The 22,500-nt window shown below is 33.2% G+C and overlaps 1 protein-coding gene across 1 annotated transcript; it reads left to right on the forward strand.

Moving 5' to 3' along the window:
* Window positions 1-18,598: 18,598 nt before the first annotated feature.
* LOC131648273 (uncharacterized) lies at window positions 18,599-21,093 on the forward strand. The gene is made up of 3 exons (XM_058918048.1): window positions 18,599-19,502; window positions 20,181-20,300; window positions 20,562-21,093. The coding sequence occupies exons 1-3, from the start codon at window positions 18,893-18,895 to the stop codon at window positions 20,672-20,674; spliced, it is 843 nt and encodes a 280-aa protein (XP_058774031.1). The 5' UTR covers window positions 18,599-18,892; the 3' UTR covers window positions 20,675-21,093.
* The last annotated feature ends 1,407 nt before the right edge of the window (window positions 21,094-22,500 follow it).

The following is a 22,500-nucleotide window of genomic DNA, read 5'->3' on the forward strand; positions in this document are numbered from 1 at the left end:
TCATCTAATATTATGGATTTGGTTCTTTCAAACCTATCAACATCCTAGATCCAATGATATTAATGAAATGGAGGAAGAAGAATAAAATTCACAAAAGATAATCAACTCACACTATCATTAATATCATTCATCTAATATTATGGATTAGGTCATTTCAAACCTATCAACATCCTAGATCCAATGATATTAATGAAGTGGAGGAAGTAAGAAGCCAAAACAAGCATAAAAAAGGCAAAAAACACATTCTGCCAGCAGGAAATCGATTTACCTCTGTAGGAAATCGATTTCCTGAGTCCAGAGTTCAAATTTTTGAAAAAAAATAAGGTGGAAATCGATTTCCTACAGAGGGAAATCGATTTCCTGCACGCAGCATTCAAAAAATCAGCATTAGGAGGCATAAAACTTGACTTAAGCAAACATACAAACACCTTATGATCACATATCCATTGGAGCACGAATTTTCCATCAAATCACCATCAAATAGCACCAATATAGCATCAAAGATGCATTTAACACAAGCAACAAAGATCTACATCTTAGAATTGAGAAATTTACCAATTCTTGAATTAAAGTGTTGAAGTAGCTTCAAAAACAAGCACAAAGTGTAGATCCTTCAAGTATGGAGATGAACAATCAAAGAAAAGAGTGAAATGTAGGAGGCTTAGTTCAAAATTAGCAAGATTCAATGTGAACCTTACTAATCTTATGAAAATGAACTTTGGGTGAGGGTTTTGGAAAGGGTGAGAAATGAATTTGCAAGCAATTTTTTGGCTCTCCAAGCTTGAGAAATGAATTTGCAAGAACTTTTTTGGCTATCAAAAGCTTGAGAAATGAGAGAGTAGAAGGCTCTATTTATAGAATTGGAGCAAGAGTAGTGGCAAATTGGTCTTTTTGTGTTTGGTGATTAACTTGTGTTTAATTGGTGATTAAAGTGGCAATTAAATGGTAAAAATGGTAAAATGAGGTTAAAGAGGGTTTAATGAATGAGTTAATTTTGATGAGGTGGAAAATTGGTAAAATGATCAAATAAAAAGGTGCCAAAATGATGTCAAGCTTCCCTCTTATATTTTTTTGAATTTTGCGCACAGGAAATCGATTTCCTGCAGGGGTAAATCGATTTCCATCTTCAAATTTTCAAAAAACTGTTTTCTTGCACTGTTTTGATTTTTGCCCGATCTTTCACCTGTAAAATATAAACAAAAGAGACAAAACATATATTTTTGATTTTTGGTTAGTATAAACAAATTAAAGAAAATTAGGTGCTTGATAGTTTCCCTCAAAGATGAAGCGAACATAACACCGAAAAATGAAATCTCAAGATTGTGATCTTGATTAATGATTGAGATGCAAATGATGTATGATCTCAGGGTCAAAAATTGGGGTATGACAACGAGACATTTTTGTGTTTGCGTTTAAGGTTTGTGTTTGCGTAATACAAACCTAGAAACCCCTTATTTATAGAAGCCTTTGAAGACTATGGACCACACAAACTTTGTCATAGAAAGTTCCGTAGTTATATCCACGAAAGTGTTTTAAAATTCCACTTACCGTAGATGCATCTACGGTAAACACCCATAATTTTTTAAATTAACACCTTCTGTAGATGCATCTATGGAAGTTTGCCTGTTTGTTTTTGCAGCAGAAGCAATGCAGTAGCTAGCAGTAGATTGCAAATGGAAAAATGTATAAACACATAAAGACATAAAGTAAGACTTGACAAAAAAGGACTATATTGCAATGTTATAGAGTGTATATATTACTCTTTGAAACTACATAAATACATTAAAAGAGCTATCGCCGGCTAAATCTATTGGAGGTTCTAATCTTGACTTTTCGGCATTTGATTCCTTCTCGGTGTTGTTCAACTTTTCAAAATTGTGCATCCTATCCACAAAACGGTCCGGCCGCGTATTGGCAACGTCGGTGTGATAAAGTGCTCATTTCAGTGAAGTAGGTGGTATGAGGCATCCCGATTTCAAGTAAACTTGTACAAAATAACGCGATTTAGCGAGCCACCCAACACATATAATACGATCAATTGGATTTGTAGGAGGTGTCGTGCGGAGCGGGAAAAAGGTTTCTGAAAAACCGTAATGCGTCAAGTCAATGTACACGATGTCATATGCGGATGCAATAAGATGTCCCATGTCCGGGAATCTCATCCAATGCGAAACCAGTGTGTAAGTGCCACCCCAAGGAACAAGAGCCTCGTTTACCGATTCAAATTTCATTTCGTCTCCAAATACCCGTGTGTACGAGTCTTTATGGTTCACCAATTCTTTGATAAGATCATGACGGACAAGCTCATGGGCATCCTCTCCCTTACCAAGCAAAGCCGATATGACCCGGAATCCACAATTACAGTCCCCCACCAAACTCCCTTTGATTTGTTGCACCAAAGTTTGAGTCTTTGAGTGATATAAAGTATTGATGAAGTAAGGTTTTTAGGGTGTGGAGTATGTGGTGTTTGAAGAAATGAAACAATGGAGGGAGTGATCATGTTGGTTCAAACTATATCAAACACTTCCGTAGATGCATCTACGGAAGAATGTGGCGCTAAGACCTTTCTGGAGATGCATCTACGGAAAAATCTCTGAGCTGATTTTATGTGTATTTTCTCCCCATATACACTAGTTTATTACGCTTTCGTAGATGCATCTATGGAAGGAATCAAATTTTTTCAAAATATGGGGTGCTTCCAGAGATCCATCTACGAAAGCCGAGGGCAAAAATGAAAATTTTTGTGGTGTGTAAGAGATTCATGAGGTTGGATGAGAAATTTTCTATTATATTATTTAGGAGTTTAGGTTTTTTTTAACCATAGAATAGAACAAACTAGTTTAAATATAATGAATTGAAAATTCTTTTGACTGATATTGAATTGAAATTTTAAAGGACTGTTTTGGCAAAATAAAAATTTTGTAGGTTATATTTGTATTATTGATTTTTAAGACTTTTTTTTTTGAAAAAATTATAATATTTTCTTCAGTTTCGGTTTTAATGAATTTATAATACAATTAGGATTTTAAAGTTATTTATATATCAGATTAGATTGATGAATTTTTAATAAATTAATTAATAAATTCTGAAAATTAAATAAGGAGAACTAAAAACCACGTAAATATTACCAGAGAAATATGTGAAGAGTTACAAAATCTACGACGGAGTGGGGATGTGCTTGCAAGATTAACACTCAAATATTCAAGTCAATGTATAAATGATGACAGAGTATTCAAATTATTTTTTGAACTTGTTATCTAAAATGATGTCATTATTATATATATATATATATATATATATATATATATATATATATATATATATATATATATATATATATATATATATATATATATATATATATATATATATATATATATATATATATATATATATATATATATGGCATATCATATGAGAATGCTATATTTATATGAGAATGTGAGAATGAATCTCAACCATTGGATTTTAAAATAAATGGTGGAGATTATGGGTGAATCTTTTTTTTCTTTCTCCTACATTTTGAAATAAATGATGTAGGAGAGAGAAAAAAAAGATTCACCCATAATCTCCACCATTTATTTTAAAATCCAATGGTTGAGATTCATTCTCACATTCTCATATAAATATAGCATTCTCATATGATATGCCCTTTATATATATATATATATTAATGCTCAGAATTACGTGATTGACATTTATGTTTGGCTAAAATATAGTAGCACCAATATGTAATATGTTGTATAGAACTTACAAATATAAATATGTACAAAACAGGTAGAACAACGAGATGTTTTATGGAATGTTGAGACATGCTCTGTGACAACACGTCTTAGAGATGTCATATGCAGAAACTCATGACATCGCGCCTGCTAAGCTGAAATATGAAGATTCTAGATGTAATCAACAGATGCAGAATATTCTATGGAATATTATGCAAACATATGTGGCGCAGATTTAAAGGTCAAGAGAATCAAGTCAGAATATTGAAGATTATGTAGTGTCTAATTATGGAGACAATTTAGGAAACTTATGACTAAAGACCTTTCTTTTAGCAAAAGTTTTTTGTTGATTTGTAACAGCAAATAAGGTTGTGATTGAAGGCACAAGTCCAGTTGGCAATAAGTTATAAATAGGAAGCTTTGTAACCTAGTTTATCAAGCAAGTCGAGTATTGAAAAGATATAATCATTAGGCTTTGTCAAGGTAGATCACCCGGGTTGTGGGATGGCTGCCATGTTCTTCTCAAAACCTGTAGGTAAGAGAAGTATTCTTCTCACTCGAATCCTGTAGGTAAGAGTTGAGGGATTTGTTTCTTGATCAAAGCTGTTAAGCAAGATCAAGTTGTTTGTCTTGAAGCGTGTCTTCAGTTTCTTAGTTGATGTTATCACTGTTTGTGATTGAAGGGATTTGAGGGGGGCCTCATACCTAGGTGAGTCTTAGGTAGAAGTATAACACGTGTAGTATTAAGTGATTAGATCGTAAACTAGAGGTTTGCTGAGGGTCTATGAATCGATTCTATTTAGTGGACTTGTCCCTGGCTTGGTAGCCCCCAGAGTAGGATTATGAATCCAAAATGGGTAAACAATTCATTGTGTTATTTATTTTCTTCACTGATTTATTAGTTTGTTCAGTAATGGGTGTCATAACATCGAAGACGACATCGGGGATTACTCCCAGAGCTTGTGTGTTTATTGAACCACCCCAGATCAAAACCTGCATGTGATAACTGGGTTATCATTATGCATAAATGGTTCCAGAAAGTTTATGATCTGTTAGCATTCAAGTGTTGAACCAAAATTGAAGATGATCCTATTTTATCAGTGCAGCTTTTCTAACAGACTAGATGTCACGACATCATACATGACATCCGGGTTCTGTAATACCAGAATATAAAAGAGGAATAATTACTTCACTATCTTTCAAATATGAAATGTGGAGGACCTTTAGATTTGCTTAAGTATGAATCCTCTACAATTGAATACACTTTATTCGAGTGGTTATAGAAATGTTTTAGAAGTCGATCAAATACATAGTTGATATGTTTGAACTCGGAGTATTCTATCAAGTAGTCAGATCCGCATAGACATGGCTGGATTATAGTAGAAATGGTTGGTTCAAAAGAATTATATTCTTTAATAATAAATAAGTAATTTTAACTTTATATTCTTATAAATAACATTTTTTTTTCATATATCTGAATCTATATCACGAATTAACAACTTTTTCTATTCATGCTCGGTAACATTTTTTTCATATATTTGTTTTATATCACAAATTAACAAGTTTTTCTATTCCTCCTCTTATATTCAAATAGTGGATTCATAATTATTGCCTTCATAAATAACTAATGTTAAAGAGGGAGATTTGTTGATAAGTTTTTATTAGGGTTGACAATGAATTGAACCAATTCAAAAATAGTTCAAGCCAATTCGATAATTAAATCGTTGAACTAGGTTCGTGAATCAAATGAGTTGAATACGAGTTAAGAATTAAGTTCATTAACTAAATGAGCTGGATTTAAACTATATAGAATTTGGCTTGTTAGGTTTATGAGTCAACTCGATTATATATGGGATGAATTATATTATTTTTAAAATTAGATCTAATGATTTGCTCCAAATCATAGTCATGTTGAAATTAAACTCAAACCTTTGAGTAGTTACTTATTGCTACATAATGACAATGAAGGAAACAAGAAAGAAAATTTGGGAAGAAAGGTGAATTAGGGTTTGAAAAATAAGAGGAGGAAGAAGAATATTTCCTGCAGAGTTTCTCTCTGCCCACATACTGTGAAAAACTTATTCACTTTGCTACTGCAAAATTTTGTGAATACAAGTGTATATTAAAAATAGGAGTTAATCCATCTATTTATAATTTCAGGTTTCTTTCTCCCTAAGGCAAAGTTCAAAACACAAAAAGCTTTAAATACCTATTTAGACCCAAGTCGAAATACTGTGTGAAACTAACTGCTTCGCCACTTCGACAGCTAACATAACTCGACACACTACTTGTTTCGACACATCCTTGTTCTGTCGAGCAACATGCTGCTTCGACACAAGGAATTTCAATTTAATGCACCAGCTAATTCATTGTGTCTAAGCTATCTACATTCATCATAACTCTTGGTCTTCTGAACACTTCGACTTGCACTCCTTTCTTCTTGATTTCTGCAATCTGATACTCCGTTCTGCAGTGTTCCAAGTTCATCTTCCCTTTATCTACCCGCTCTCGAAGATAATAGAACCTCATTTTGATGTGCTTGCTTCGACCATGTGCTATCTAGTTTTTTCTAGATTGGTAGCTAACATGTTGTTAATCTTCATGGTGATTGCACCATGATCTTCTGCTGTAATCTCTTTGATGAGATTCACCATCCATATTGCTTGATATGCACAAAGAGAAGCAGCTATGTACTCGGCTTCACATGATGAGAGTTTCACTACTGGTTCTTTTCTCGAACTCCAAGTAACTGGTGCACCACCTAGCATAAACACATAACCAGCTGTGGATTTTTTCGATCCTCAGTATTACTACATCAACTTGAGTCGGTGTAACCCACTAGTTTACATTCTTTTCCTTCATCAGCAGTAGGAAACAGAATATCATAGTCAAGAGTTCCTTTTAGATACCTTAGTATCCTCTTCGTCGATGCTAGATGTGATACCTTTGGCTTATGCATGAATCTACTCACCATACCTACATTGTATGTTAGATCAGGCCTTGAGTGAAAAAGGTATCGTAATGACCTAATCAGTCTTCTGTACTGGGTTGAGTCGACATCATCTTCGTCTAATTCTTTCAACAACTGCAGTCTTGGTTCTACATGTGTCGAAGTCAAGTTGCATTCTTCCATCTCAAATCTCTTGAGAATTTCACTTGCATATCTTTTTTGATGCATCATTAAGCCTCTACTACTCTTGTAGAATTCGATACTAATGAAGTATGAAATGTTGCCCAGATCAGTCATTTCGAATTCATTGCTAAGATCATCTTAGAAGTCTTCGATCTCTTTCTTGCAGCTACTTGTTATCAACAAGTCATCGATATAGAAACATAGTATAAGCAATTCACTCTTGCTTCTTCTTACATATACTCCATGCTCAATTGTGAACTTCACAAATTCCTTCTCCCTGTACACTTTTCTCTCTTTGCCATGTTTCATAAACCCAACTAGTTGTTCAACATAGACTTCTTCATCTAAGGGGCCATTAAAGAATCATTCAAGAATGCATATTTAACATCCATCTAACACATTTTCCAATTGTTCATCTTCGTCAGACCAACAACCAACCTGATTATTTTGATCTAGGCAACAGGTGCAAAAACTTCATCGAAGTCGATTCATTCCTTCTAAAGAAATCCTTTCACCATAAGCCTTGTCTTATATCGAGTCACTTCCCCTTTGGGTTTACACTTCACCCTGTATTCCTACTTCACATCAATTGCCTTTTTTCATTGAGGCAATTCGACAAAGTGACCTAATTATTATCATTTATATTTTTTACTTATCTTAATAAGTTATTTTTTTATAATAAAATTATAATCATCACTATTTTAATCGAAAACTCGATTTTTTCCACGATTTTTATCAATAATTGTTTTTAAACAATAAAAATTATTATTTTGTATATATTTTTAATCAATTAATTATTTGAAAATTAATAATTAGTTTTTAGGTTTGTTAACCTCGATTCATTTATAAACCTTAGAATCCTCTGGTAGGTATTATTCACTAACGCATTTTTAAGCCTTATAAACCTCTTTTGGGTTACAATAAGTTTTCTTAAAATAGCCCTTTAGGGTTTGTAAACTTTTTAGGTTTGTAATCAATTAGGGTTCATTTAATGCACTAACATTTCTCTTCTTTGTGTTCGACTTTTCAGGGTTAATCAAAGATCTTTCAGCCACGCGCCCCGCCATACCAAAAAAAGCTAAGTTTCTATTTAACATCATTTTATTTTTATTCTGCCTTTTGAATTAAAATAGGGTTTGCCTCCATAGTTAATGGATCTGTAATACACTAATCCCTATGATTATCCATTTAATTCTCAGATGATCAGAGTCAATCGAAGGTTCGAGGAAGATCAAGGCTGAAGATGCAAATTAATTACTGCCCTATCTTTTTCTGCCTTTATTTTTCCGTTACCCTATAAGGGTTTTATTGTAATAGGTTTTATATTTCCCCCATCCCCGCAGGTGTTTATTGTAATAGCGTAGGAAATTTTATTTCTGCTTTTATTTTATTTTATTTTAATTGCGTGGTTAGTAATTTAGGGAGTGATAACCATGAATTGAACGTAGATCACCTAATTACAAGATAAATGTCATCGAAGTTAACCACATGATTGTGCACCCACACACCTTTAGGGTAACCCTTCTTGTTGCCTGTTGCCTTATCACTTGCTGCCTTGTTGCCTGAAAATAGTCAAGTCCCTCGATTCCGAGGATACCTAAAGCAAATGTTGCCTTTAAAGTTATTGAAACTCCCTCGAGGTTGCCTTATATAATGATTGTCCCAATTGCTAAGGTATCCTCGCATGATGCCTAAAAATATTAAAGGACTATTATATCCTTCCCTTAGACTACCTGCCCTCTTTATGGCAAGGGACAGTCTTATGGCGAACGATGACCCTTCAACATCCAATTGAAAGACTTCCTGCCCTCTCATGGTATGGATAGACCCTTTCGCCCTGAAAAGCTAAAAGAACAAATTTCTAAACTTAGGGTAGTTGCTATTAATTGCTTGCTCTTTTTCAAATTCAAATTCAAAATTTTTTCCCACTTCTTTTCAAAGAAACTTTTCAAAAAAACTACGCTTATTTACAAGCTAAAATTCTTATTTAAATTTCTATTCATACCCTACTTTTCAAACAAATCAAACATTTTGAAAACAAAGTGAGCTAAGCAATTAAGAGCCCATGGAAAACCATGGATGCAAAGGGTGCCTTACACCTTCCCTTTGCATAAATTACCCCCCGAACTCAGTTTTTTTATTTAAAAGGTTTTTCCTGTTCTTTTAGCCTTTCTGATATTTGGATAAAATAAAAGTCGGTGGCGACTCTTGCTATCCGCAACATTTTAAAAAAGTCAGTTTACCGTATTACATCAGGTAAGTCCATGGTTTTAACTTAAATCATCCATGAATGTGACAAATGATTTGTTACCTCCATTCGAATCCACCTGTATTGGACCACATACATCAGACTATATGACTTCAAGGATTGCCTTCAAATAGCTTCTTGCGTCCTTGCCGAAGTTGTTCTTGTGTCGCTTCGCCTGCACACATTACTCACACACTTCTCTTGGAATGTCGATTTTTGGTAATCATGAAACCATATTTCTTATTTTGAACTCTCTGATGTCATTGAAGTTGAAATGACCTAGTCGATAATGCATATCCATTCATCTTTTCTAGCTGTATTTGTAAGGCACTTGTGCTCCATCATAATTTGTTCAATCTTGAAGGTTATATTATGAGACACGGGAGCCGTCAAAATTAACCTTCCATTTGCATCAATGAGTCTCATCATCCTGTCTTTGATCGATACTTTATAGTTATTTTCGACAAACTGCCATATACTTAGCAAGTTGCTCTTCATGCCTGGTATGTACAACACATTGGAAATTACTAATCTGTTACCATCTTTCCTCATAATCATAACATCTTAAACACCTTCAACCGCTAGAGTATTGTCATTTTCACATTTCGCCATGTTCTTCATTGAGGGTTTTATGTTGACAAATCAATCTTTCCTTCCAGACACGTGTGATGAGCATCCTGAGTCCAAGTATTATTGGTCCTTGAACCTCTCTTCATCTCTTGTTGTGACCATCAGTATAATTTCTTCTTCTTCATGTTTTGCAAATTTTGCATCACTTTCTTGATTTTTATGCTTTTTTGGACAATCACTAGAATAATGATCATACTTCTGACAATTGAAACACTGAGTGTGACTTTTGTCAGGCTTTTTCGACCACCACTTCTCGCAGCACCGCCTCTTTGGTTGATTTGGTAAGAGGGCTTTCTCTAACTCGACTAGCTTCCTTCTTGTTGATTTCGACTAATCGAATTGTTGTAGCCTTCTATATCTTTGTTTCCATTCCAACCTTCTTTACCTTTCTTTTCTTTTCCTGACTGAGCCTGCAAAGCCATATCGCTCTTCGACTCTTTGTTAGGAGTGAATTAGTAGTGTTTTCATGTGTTAAAATAACTACCTTTTGATCTTAAGTTGAACATATCTTGTGAGTTTTAAGGATTTTATGGTTAGAATTGAACTTTAGAGGTTCGATGCTAATTGTAGAGCGACTTGCATCACTCTGGGTGTTATTTGTGCAGATTTTAATGTTGAAAAGTAAAGACGAAGAAACACAAAGGCGTAGAGATCCTGGAGAAGAGAAATCACAAAGAAGAAGGAAGAAGCAGATGCCGAGCCGCGGTGATAAGGGACGAGACGCGCCATCACTTCTGACTTTGGCTCGCGCCTCACCAATCCGTGCCGCGCCGCGGGAGTTGAGTAAAAAGAAATAAAGTTATAAATAGAAGCCATAATCCTCATAAGAGAGAAGAGAGAGAGAGATATTTGGTGAGCGAAATTCAGAGAGCAATCCTATTTCAGAGCAGACAACAACATCCGATGGAGAATTCAACATCAATTGAAGACATTCCCTTGATGAAGATGAATCCCTCTATGAAGCTTTGTGTGTTCTCCATGTCTATGGAGAGCTAAACCCCATTGTGTTGAGTTTAAGGTAGTAGTTAACCTATGAAGATGCAATTACTTCGATTAATTCATGTGAACAATTGTTTAAGTTTTATTATCAATAAAGAATCTTGCTTTTATTTTACATCATTGTTAAACTATCAATCGAGAGATAGGGTTTATACTTTTGCCCTAGGTTCTTATATTGACTTGTTGATTAATACTCAGAGATGAGATTTTGAAGAAGTTTTCATAAATCATCGTGGTTAATTCCCTTTATCTTTATAGTTATTCTGAGAGATCGAATATCATACCGGTAGAGGTGGTTCTAAATTGATCATTAGACATAATATTAGTTTTGAGGATGAATGAAGATAATAACTTAGATAATGTTCACTTGTGGATTAATTGATTATTGCATATGAATAGGTTGATGAACCCTAGAACTCAACATATTCATTCACCATTGTTATTCATTCTTTAAGCTTTTAGTCATTCAATTACTATTTTGTTATTTGCAACTGGAGATTCAAACAATCAAAATCAATAGTTTTCACTACTCATTATAAATTAACTATAGAACGGCAGTAATATTAACCCAGTCTCTGTGGATACGATATTAGAAAATATTTACCCAAAATACTTTCAACACTCGCCTGCAGCTCTTTCAGTCATTCTTTATTCATGATATTCAAGTGTCCCGTGAAGCTCTTATTTTGTCAATTCCGACAAATCTTTCGATTCTTCTATGGCTACCACTATGTGGTCGAACTTAGGAGCCAAAGATCTCAAGATCTTTGTAGCAACTGATCATGATGTCAACACTTCTCCACATACCTTGATTTGATTCACCTGTTTTGTAACCCTAGTAAAAAAATCAGTTATGCTTTCACTTTCCTCTATATGAAGCAATTGATACGTTCTTCTGTGAGTTTGTAACCACATCTCTTTCACCTTTTATGCACCTCCAAAAGACTTTTCAAGAATTTTCCAAGCTTTTTTTCGCAGATTCAACATCACTAAACTTTTTAAAATTATCTGGACTCAAACATTGATGAAATATAAAAAGAGATTTATAATTCCATTTCTTCAATTCTTTGTATGCAGCTTCTTGTTCATCCGTTGCATCTTCTGCTAGCGTTCCTAACCATTCTTTTATTTCTTTCACAAGATCCCAAAGATCTTGACAATACAACACAACCTTCATCTGCTTGCACTAATTCTCATAGTTATCTACTTTCAGAATTAGAAGACTCGTTGAAAAATGCCCATTTAGATGAGTCATTGCCATCGTGATTCCTTGCCAAGAATCGCTAAGTCAGTGCTCTGATACCATATGTTGAAATTAAACTGAAACCTTTGAGTAATTCCTTATCGCTACACAATGACAATGAAGAAAATAAGAAAGAAAGTTTTAGAAGAAAGGTGAATTAATAAGAGGAGGAAGAAGAGTATTTTATGCAGAGTTTCTCTACCTACAAAGTGTGGAAAATTTTATTCACTTTGCAACTGTAAAATTCTGTGAATACAAGCCTAATATCAAAATTAGGGGTTACTCCCTCTATTTATAGTTGCAGGTTGTTTTCTCCCTAAGGCAATGCGCAAAACATAAAAAGCCCAAAATACATATTTTAGACCCAAGTCGAAATACTGTGTGAAGATAATTGCTTCGACACTTCGACAACTAGCACAACTTGATACACTACTTATTTCGACACATCCTTGTTCTGTCGAGTAACATGCTATTTCGACACAAGAAATTATAATTTAACAAGTCTTATATTTTTCTTTTAATCTAATGGTTTTAATTGCTAATTTATATTCTCAATTGAGCAAAATATTTTTTAAAAATACTTATACAAGTAAAATCATAGTCGTATAAATTCCAATCTTATGACTTTTATTTTATTTTTATATTTTTTACTTAAAATATATTTATTTAAAAGATCAAATATATAAAAAGAATAGACTTTAAAAAATAACTTTTAAGTCCGTGAAGCAAACAAGTTGAACCTAATGAGATGAACCTAGCGAACTAAACCAAGTTGTTTGTGAATTTCTAACGAGTCGAGTTTGAGCTGGAAAAAAGTTCGTGACAAACCCAAACCGATATTTGAGCTGAAATAATTTTCACGAATTGAGCCGAACTGAAACAAATTTGACTCGACTCGACTCATTTAATTTCCAATTTTTGATGAACATCCATCATACAAATATTTTTGGAATAAATAAGTGTTGTTCATGCCAACACAACAAGTTATGCTTGTGTCTTACTTAGATATAGAGGTGGTGACTTAAAAATTGTGAAACGCAACTTAAAAATAGCAAATATTCTCTCAATCATATTGCTTGAGGGTTGTTGTTGTCATGATATGAAAAATCTTGTAGATGATATCACACTTTGATACATAGCTAAAAAATTTGTGTTGATTAGAAAATCTAATATCCACTATAAAATCATATTAAAAGTTAAAGTAGAAAATGAATATTTCAAAATTTTAAATTTATGACTTATCTTGAATAACTAAATCTATTTCTTGTGGTTCTTATCACTTCATAGCTTAGAAGTTAGAATTATGAATTTGGCCTTTCCACCTGCTGAAAATGGAAATGAACTCCAAAACAAGGAAATCAAATCCACGCCGTAAACATTTTGCCACATTTACACATTTGACATTTTCTTGGTCCCTAGATAAGATTTAATGATTTCATAATTTTTGAAATCATTTTAAAATGTTCATAATATGTAGATTCACAAAATTACAATTTCCCTTTATAAATTGATTTTATAAAGTTGAAAATTTAATATAAAAATTTGCAATTAGAATGTATAAATTGATTTTATAAAGACAATAAAACCCAACAAAAAATAAAACAGGAAAGATGAGCTTGATACTATTAAGGAAAAAAATTGAAAAAATATTGCTTTCAATTTATGTAGGTTGTTGCACTTTTTTGTATACAAAATGTACAGTCTTGCAGGGTATTAATAAAAAAAACTCAAACTATTAAAACACAGTTATAAACATGAAAGATGGAAAGAAGAAAGGATTGAGAAAATGTAACACTTAACAAAGACTCACATCACAAAGACCATTTTAGAAACAACAAAGACCCGAAGACCTAAGAAGTCAGTTGCATCACCATTCAAATTACTTTTACTCATGTAAAATGCCTCTCAGCCTGAGGAGTATGACATTGTATTGTGTCTGTGGCACAATTAAGTTCAAATTCTTTCAGCCTAAAACTCCTTTCAGCCTGAAGAGTACTAACTTTCCAAATACTCCGACCCTCTATTCTACGAAAATTAGTATCATTTGTTAAAACACTAGTATTACTAATTACAATTAGTGAAATAGTTGATAACTAGATAAAGATATTGTGGGGGTATTTATTGTAATATCATATCATTCATGATTATATGCGATGAAGACAAAACGGATTTGATCTGTAGGATAAATTTGTTTTGTCCGCTATTTTGTGGAGGTGAATTAAGGATTTAGACTTACACCCTTTAATATGTTTGTTTTGACTTGCATCCTAATGGCGATTAACTATCTATGGCATGGATCGAGTATGGATCTCAAGGTAATAACTACAATGTACCTTCAACATCTTATGATTTTGAACTGATGATTGAGTCTACCCAATAACATCTTCCCTCATGGCTTGCCATAGCACAAAAATTGGAAGTTTTTCAGGACACTAGTTAGTGTTTCCCTATGTTGGGATCTTCACGGAGGGTGCTTCATTTGCAGAAGTAGAAAATATTTCGAAAGCCAAAGTGAGTGACCTTGGGAACATGCACGTTAATTTCAAATCTCATAATTGATACATGTTCATTGTGAGACAAAAGTAAGTTTTACAATTATCGTATCCATAAAGATTGGTGGATTCAAAGATTGTTCAACAGGTTTTGCGATCTTAAATATATAATGGTTTTATATTGGTTTTGATGCAAGAAAGTAAATGAGATAAAATGAATGCCAAAAAGTAAAATGAATATTTTAGTGTTAACAGTATGAAAACTTGTTAGGGATAGATTTTGTCATTACGTATTTATTATACGTGTGCATATATCAGTAATATGCTCTTTTACTCTGCTATTAATATTACCACATATTTCTCTCATTCGTATCTCTTGTCATCTTAACACCATGAGATCAACGAATTACCCAATAGTCAATATATCGGTCTATTAACTAATGTAGAGCATTAATTTCCGACATTTATAAAGCAACAAGACACCACACTGATCCTACTATAGTATATATGCAAATATTGAGTCTAATCCTATCTACAAGGATTCGTATCCAATAGATGATTATCTTGGATCTAATAATTACAAGCACATTTTCATGTCATGTCACACCATAAAAAACAAGTTTTAGGTAGCAAAGCTAAAACAAGCATCAAGATTAAAGAGTCGTCAAAAGCATGAGTATAATTACATAGAATGTCATGACCTATTTAGTACATGAATATAATGACTATATGATACAGTTACCAGAGCCACAAATGCCTTCTCTATCTTTTGGTAACATCTTTTTGGTACGACCAATGCTTTTGATATAAAATACACCAAACTTTGACAATATTCTACTTCTCCGGATAAGGAAAACATTGACTGCTTCAGAAGAGACGACCATGTAAAGGAACAAAATTTTCCCGACGATCAATATAGACAAAAGTGGTGAGGTCGATAAAGTATTTTTTTAGAGCAATAATGCATAGTAGCACTCTGGGTCCACTCGAAGCGTGCTTTTTTATTCAGTAACTTGTAGAATGGTAATGCATGTTGGGATGACCTATATATGAATCTTTTAAGGGCAGTGAGCATCCAATTTAATTTCATTACTTCTTTCTTCATTATTGGTGATTCCATCTTGATGACCGTCTTGCACTTAATCAAGTTTGCCTCTATGCCTTTCTTTGTCGAGTAGAAGCCTAATAATTTTAGGGCTCTTACCTTAAAGGTACATTTCTCCTAGTTGAGCCTCATGTTGTGTTGTCATATCTTCCAGAACACACTAGTAAGGTGTTGGTTATGCAACTCCTCATTGTTGGATTTAATGATCATGACATCCTTTTAGATTTCTAAACTTTTACCTATCTCTTCCATGAAAATTTTACTAGCATTCTCATGTACGTTACCATCGCATCTTTCAAGCGTAAAGGCATGAAGTAATATTGATAGTTGGCTCCCTCGATCATGAAGGTTGTCTTGTCTCTGTCTGCCTCATACATAAATATCTGGTTATAGCCAGAGTATGCATCCATGAATAATAACACCTTGTAACAACCGAATTATCCATTAGCCTGTCTCGAGAGTGGGTAGGAATATTTATGGCAAGTTCGAGTGATATTAGTGTAATAGACGTACATTCTCCATTTCCCCAAAGCTTTTTTTACTAACATAACATTAGACAATCATTCAATATACCTTACTTTGAAAATAAATTTGGCATCTATTAGGCATTATAATGTTTTCCTAGTTGCTTTGACCTTCAAGAGATTGTCGCCTCTTTTGTTGAACTGCATAACAGATAGAGGGGTTAATGTTCCATCGATACCAAGCCATATCTAGGTTTATATTGGAATATCGTTAGCAGAAACTGCAAAGAGGTCGTCATTTAATTTAAGGCACTCAATGAGCCTTTCTTTGCCTTAGGCAGTAACTCAACCTCTAAATGAACCAATTGTGTTGGATGATCTCAAATTTGTCGTCCATAATCGATTTTAAGGTCATCACTTTGAACTCTGACGATGGGTTGAGCTCGTCGATTCACAATGTTTCATCTTCTCGCACGTCGAGGTCGATCATGCAGACGACTTGGCATATCTTCTTTTTTATTCTCTCAAACGTGATCACAGTCACGTGGGGGTGGGGGATGAGGGTTCTTCAATACAACTTTACGTATGAGGTGAGCCTCACGCAGATCGATCGAAATGACAAATTGTTTGCCTGAATCGTTGTGATACTTCATCTTCAAATGGACTCAAGAGGCCACTATATCTAATGTCACGAGGTAATCTCCTAGGGATTTTGTTATAGAAGTTTTCACACATGATCATGAGGAAATGTACATTCATAATTCTTTCTTCCTTTCTTTCCCTAAGAGAGGCTAACATCTCGATATTTTCACATGGAATGGTGGATGAATCATTGAAAACTAAAAGATTCATGCCTTCATACGACTTCAAATATCGACTGTGTGACCCTAATCTCATGAATAGTCCAATAGACATCAGACCATAATAGCTCTCGTCATCAATGAGGATTCCTAATTTTGGATGGTTCATTTGGAAGTTATGACTAGTGGAAGTGTTACATTAAGAGCTCCATCCACTTTCTCACTGTCTCAAAACCCTAAATTAGATAAGTCATTTTCACGCCTCTCATTTGCCACTTGTGAATAAAGAGAGCTTCATGGTGGAGGTTATTTCTCAATAGATGATATGCCATCAATTGGATCAACTGAGAGGAAATGGAAAGATTTTGAGGCTGGGAAACTTGTGGTGTTTTTGGTAGCTGGATCGATCGTCATCTTGTTTAAGTAAACTCGTTGTAGTAGTTCATGATTTTTGAATCAGAGAGATCTGATTGTGGAATTGGTAAGAATTAGAAATCGATGACCACAAACGGTGTCATTGTTACGTTAAAGAACTAGAAATGTATGCTGAAATGATGAAATGAAGTTTTGGTATGGTGGAGCGAGCTTCCAGTGCGACAAATAATGGGTGGACTAGCAAAATTAGCACTCTAACTAGGGGTGTTCATTGGTTCGGGGAAATCCGAACCAAGCTGGAATCCAAACCAAACCATTGTGTTTGGGTCAGACATTTTTTTAGTTCGGGTAAAAACCAAACCAAACTAATGAAACTCGATGTTAATTGGTTCGAACAACATATTTATAAAATTCTGCACGCAAGTCTGTCTACCATCTCAAATCAACTATAATTAATTGATATAATTTATATCATCACTATCATGGAAATTAGTATAAAATTTCGACAAGCTTTCATTTGTTCGATTTTAACAAATATCGTTTATATTATTAATAATTATTATAATATTTTAACCTTTTAATAATTTTGATGTCCCCGATTTTTTAGGCACCGGACCGTGGGCATGATTGCCCTGGCCCAAAGTCGGCCCTGCCTTTAACACCTTATTATAACTTTGAACTGATCACTAAACCTCCACATTATTGACCCCTAGCCGACCCGAATTACTACAATACTCCTTTTTATATTTTAGTTAATAACATATTTCTCTTAGTCTCCATATTTTTTTTTTTATCTATCTAGTATACAAATTTTGATAAAGCATTAAAACTTACTTCACTTTAAAGAAAACATAATTTGTGAGAAAAGTATACCTTTAACATCCTATAATTTTGAACTGATAATTGAACCTCCACATTATTAGCCCGTAGTAGGCCTTAAACCATTACTACAACATTCACATTTATACTTTAATTAATACAATATTTCTCTCAGTCTCTATAAAATTTATTTTTCTATCAATATACAATTTTTAATAAAGCATTAAAACTTACTTCACTCCAAAGACAACTTGATTAGACAATAACTAATTTTCTTATCTTAAAATTCATATAATGTTAACAATTGAGATGATAACCATAGCTTTATCAAGTAAAAAGCCCAATCTATATTTTTATTCCTAAGTACTCAACTTTATAGTTATCTTTATACAATGCAATGACATATATATGATCTCTTCATGGTTGAGAAAAACATAGATAACTCTTAGAACTAAAATATTAATATTAATATAATCCACAGTCCACACCACATGCACCCACCAAGGAAAATGAATTGCTTAAACCATACTACTCATATAATAATAATAAAATAAAATAATGGTAGGGGTTGTGACAGTTATAGTTGTTCGCATGTTTAAGGAGGTGCAAGCAAAGTCCAACAAATGACAGCTGACTTGTACTTGTCTCTCTCCACTCCTCCTCCAATCTAACTACCAAACCGAACTCTCTTCATAAAATTAAATTAAAACCTCCCATCACGTCTCACTTGTGTCTTCTTAAATACAAATAAATTTTACTCTCTCATTAATTATTCTCCTCCAATCTACTACACTACCAACAACTGTTTCCAAATCATTACAACCTTAATATAACTATTAACGTTGTTGTTTTATTTATTGTTATGGCTGTTGGAGCACTCGATTCCACCCATGTTCCGATTCTAACCGAAGAAGACAAAGAAGACGATTTCATTACTGAGTTAACTCACCATATGTCTCACTTTATTCTTCAAGAAGAGAACGATTCATTCGATTTCATGAAACCATGGGACTTGACGGTTTCACCGGATTCAACTCTCTGGTCACCGGTGAGTTTTAACCATGGAAGCTCTGAAGGGTCATCATCTCAAGAACCATCACCACCACCAACACCATGTTGGAAGACGACAGCAACAACAACGGCAGCAACAACAACAACCTACGATCATGTCGTTGATGGGTTTGAGAATAATAGTAGTACTATGAAGTCGATTTTGTCACACCGAGCATTGATTCAGGAACAAATCAAAGCGATTGAAGCAATGAAAAAACATGCACAAGAGATTCAGAGTCAGAAGAAAGGTAATAATGGAGTGAACCCGAACCGGGTTCGTCCTCGTCTGCCAAGGCCGGCTCCATTGCAGACCGGTATGCGGGCGGTTTTTATTGGTGGACCCGGTTCGAGAAATGGGACCGGTGTTTTCTTGCCTCGTTCTGGAACCGTTGCTCCTTCGGAATCAAATAAAAAGAAAGGTAATGTTTATTTTTTTATATTATGTTATGTTTTGTATTTTATGGTAAATTCGGTTTGTGTTTTTTAATAGTTGGTTGGTAATGGTTGGTTGCTGAACTTTACCACTTTTAATATTCAAATCAGTTTATGATTTATTGTCTATGTAACTCTATTTTTAGCTAAAATATTTTTTTTTCCTTTCTAGGATATTTCTTGTCCCAACTCAAAACTAAATTGTGATAAATATTACCTTAGCTTTTAAGCATTTTCAACTTGATTTTTCTCTAATATCTAGTGTAACATCATGCACACGTTTGAGTCAATGATTTAATGTTTTATTTTCCTGAGAAATAGCTCAACTACGCAGGTGTTTTATTTTTCATTTAGTGAAAAATAGCTCAACTATGCAGAAGTCGATATTGTTAGGTTAGACGTCATCACCAAAATTCGAGCTGATATTCACAAACATTATAGGTGAGAGTTTAAAGTAGTAATACATACCACAAAAGAAAATAGTTACACTTAAATTTTTTTTTTAAAATTAAGTAAAAGATGAAGTAGTTAGATAGTTTGGTGAGAATAATTAAAGATTTGTTGATGTACACCCTTAATTAATATATACTTTATGTCAAAAAATTATGAAGTTGATTTCACATCTTACACCAAATTGATTTGTTTAATGCACGTTTTATGGTTAGGGAAAGGTTGCTCCACTGTCCTTATACCAGCAAGAGTTGTGCAAGCTTTGCAACAACACTTTGACAAAACCGCTGTAATATCTGGAGAACCCAAAGTTGCTGGCTTCCCTCCAATAAGAGGTACTTTATTATTATTATAGAAACACTTCTGCAATATCTCGTTAATTGAATGCAAAAATACGATTAATTCAGTTAAAAATATGGTTAATTCAACTATATAAATAATCATATTTTTTAGCTGAATTAATTATATTTTTGCATGTGATTAATCGTGATATTGCGTGAGCGTAAAAAAAAGTGTATATAAAATATTTTTTCTCTTAAACTATTTTTATGAATATCAATTTGATCTATAATATTTTTATTATTATGATTTTTCAGATCTTGTTGTGAGTGATAAGGAAGGGATGTATTCACTTGAGAATCAACAGTCAACAAAAGCGCCGAAAGATGTCCAAGATGATATGATTCTGCCACAAGAGTGGACATATTGAAGTTAATTCAATACTATAGAGTCACATGCATTTCCAAGTTGCAACACTAAGTCCTCTATTCACACACACACACACGTGATATTGGTAATAAATCATAATCATAATAATCATTATCATTATAATAATAATGGTGATGAAAATAATTTTGTTTTGGCAAAACTTTTTACTAGACTGATAAAATAAACAAATAAAAGGAACTTCTTGCATCAGATTAGATTCATGAATATAAAGAGGGAATCTTTTTTAAGTCGCAATCAGTATGACAAATGTATGTGTCTTGTTTTGTAATTTGCTTCTCTCTTAAGTTGTTTTTTATGGTTTTTATATATAAGTTTGCGTAGCACGTACTCCTGTCTCTAATCGTGACAGGGGCATGTAATATAAAATAAGGAATGAAATCTAGCAGTTTCTTGTATTAATTGCTAAGCAAAAATAATTGCTAGAGTATAGACTTTAGGATGGGGATGTATTTTAAAATCCTTTGCAATGACTTAGCTTGAACAATGAAATAATTGTTGTGTGTTTATGATTGATTATTGCAAAACTACATAAAATAGTAGAAGTTTATTTTTATTTTTAGAAGGACAAACTTAACTGATATCATTAATCAAACAACGTTCAATACAAGGAGGTACATATCTGAAAAAGCTACACCGAGACCAAGAATTAGCCGCCTTAATTAACGTATGGGCAACCGAATTCGCTTGGCGTTTGATGAACTTTACCTCAAAGTTCGGAAATAAAACTAACAAATGCGGAATAGATTTAATAATAAAGCTAAATTCTGAGGAGCCAACATGAAAAGCATAAATAGCCTTAGTGACATTCTGACAAATAGATATATGAATTTTTACTTTACATCTTTACTCAAAACTTTAAAATATTAAATATCTAAATAATAAATTATCTTATTTATATATTGCTTAACATTTATTTTTTATTAAGAGTCTGTTTAGTAAAAATAGCGGTAGAGACTTATAACTTATAGCGTATGGTTGAGACTGATAGCTTATAAGTGTTAGAATTTTTGGGGTCATACATGTAATAAATTAATGTGTTAGGACCATTATTTAATTAGCCAAATTAAAGTGATCTATTTAATATAAAGTTTATGGCTAAGGATGTAATTGTCATGAAAAATATTGTGTAGATACCAAAAGTCTTATTTCTATTTTTGTGATGGGTAAAATTGGAATAAGAAACCTTGAATAATCATGACCCTTCATGGAAGGGCATGAGATTCTAAACTTAAATAAACATGACTCTTCATGAAAGGGCATGTGATTCTTATAAATAAGGAGTTATGGTCCCCAATTGTAGACACTAAAAAAATATCATAGAATATTTATTCACTTTATCCCATTGAAAGAGAAACTAAGGAATTAATGAATCTACAGGTTATTTCTCAATCAGATCATATTCTCATTAAAGTTTCGTGGATCCTACATGTATGCTTCCGATTAATTTTTCATCTTGAATTGAGTATGGGTTCATAAAGTCTTGATTAATTAGAAAATTTCCAACAAGTAGTATCAGAGCCACCCATACTTGATTCATGTATGCATTTTAGTAATTATTGATATTAGAGTTTTAAAAAAAATGAATTATTGAAAATTATATACTATATATGCAATCATGAATTATGAATAATTATGGATGATCTATATATATAATATATGCAATCATGATGAATGCATGGATAATTCAATTTCTTTTTCTTTATGGATAATATGGCTTATTGCACTGTTATATGTGAACCATGTATTTGAATTTCTTTGCGGAACGGTACGATTCCACGGCCTTTTTTTTATGAATGTTTTATTTGC

This window comes from Vicia villosa, linkage group LG2, assembly GCF_029867415.1.
Source record: "Vicia villosa cultivar HV-30 ecotype Madison, WI linkage group LG2, Vvil1.0, whole genome shotgun sequence".
In the NCBI taxonomy this organism is placed as follows: domain Eukaryota; kingdom Viridiplantae; phylum Streptophyta; class Magnoliopsida; order Fabales; family Fabaceae; genus Vicia; species Vicia villosa.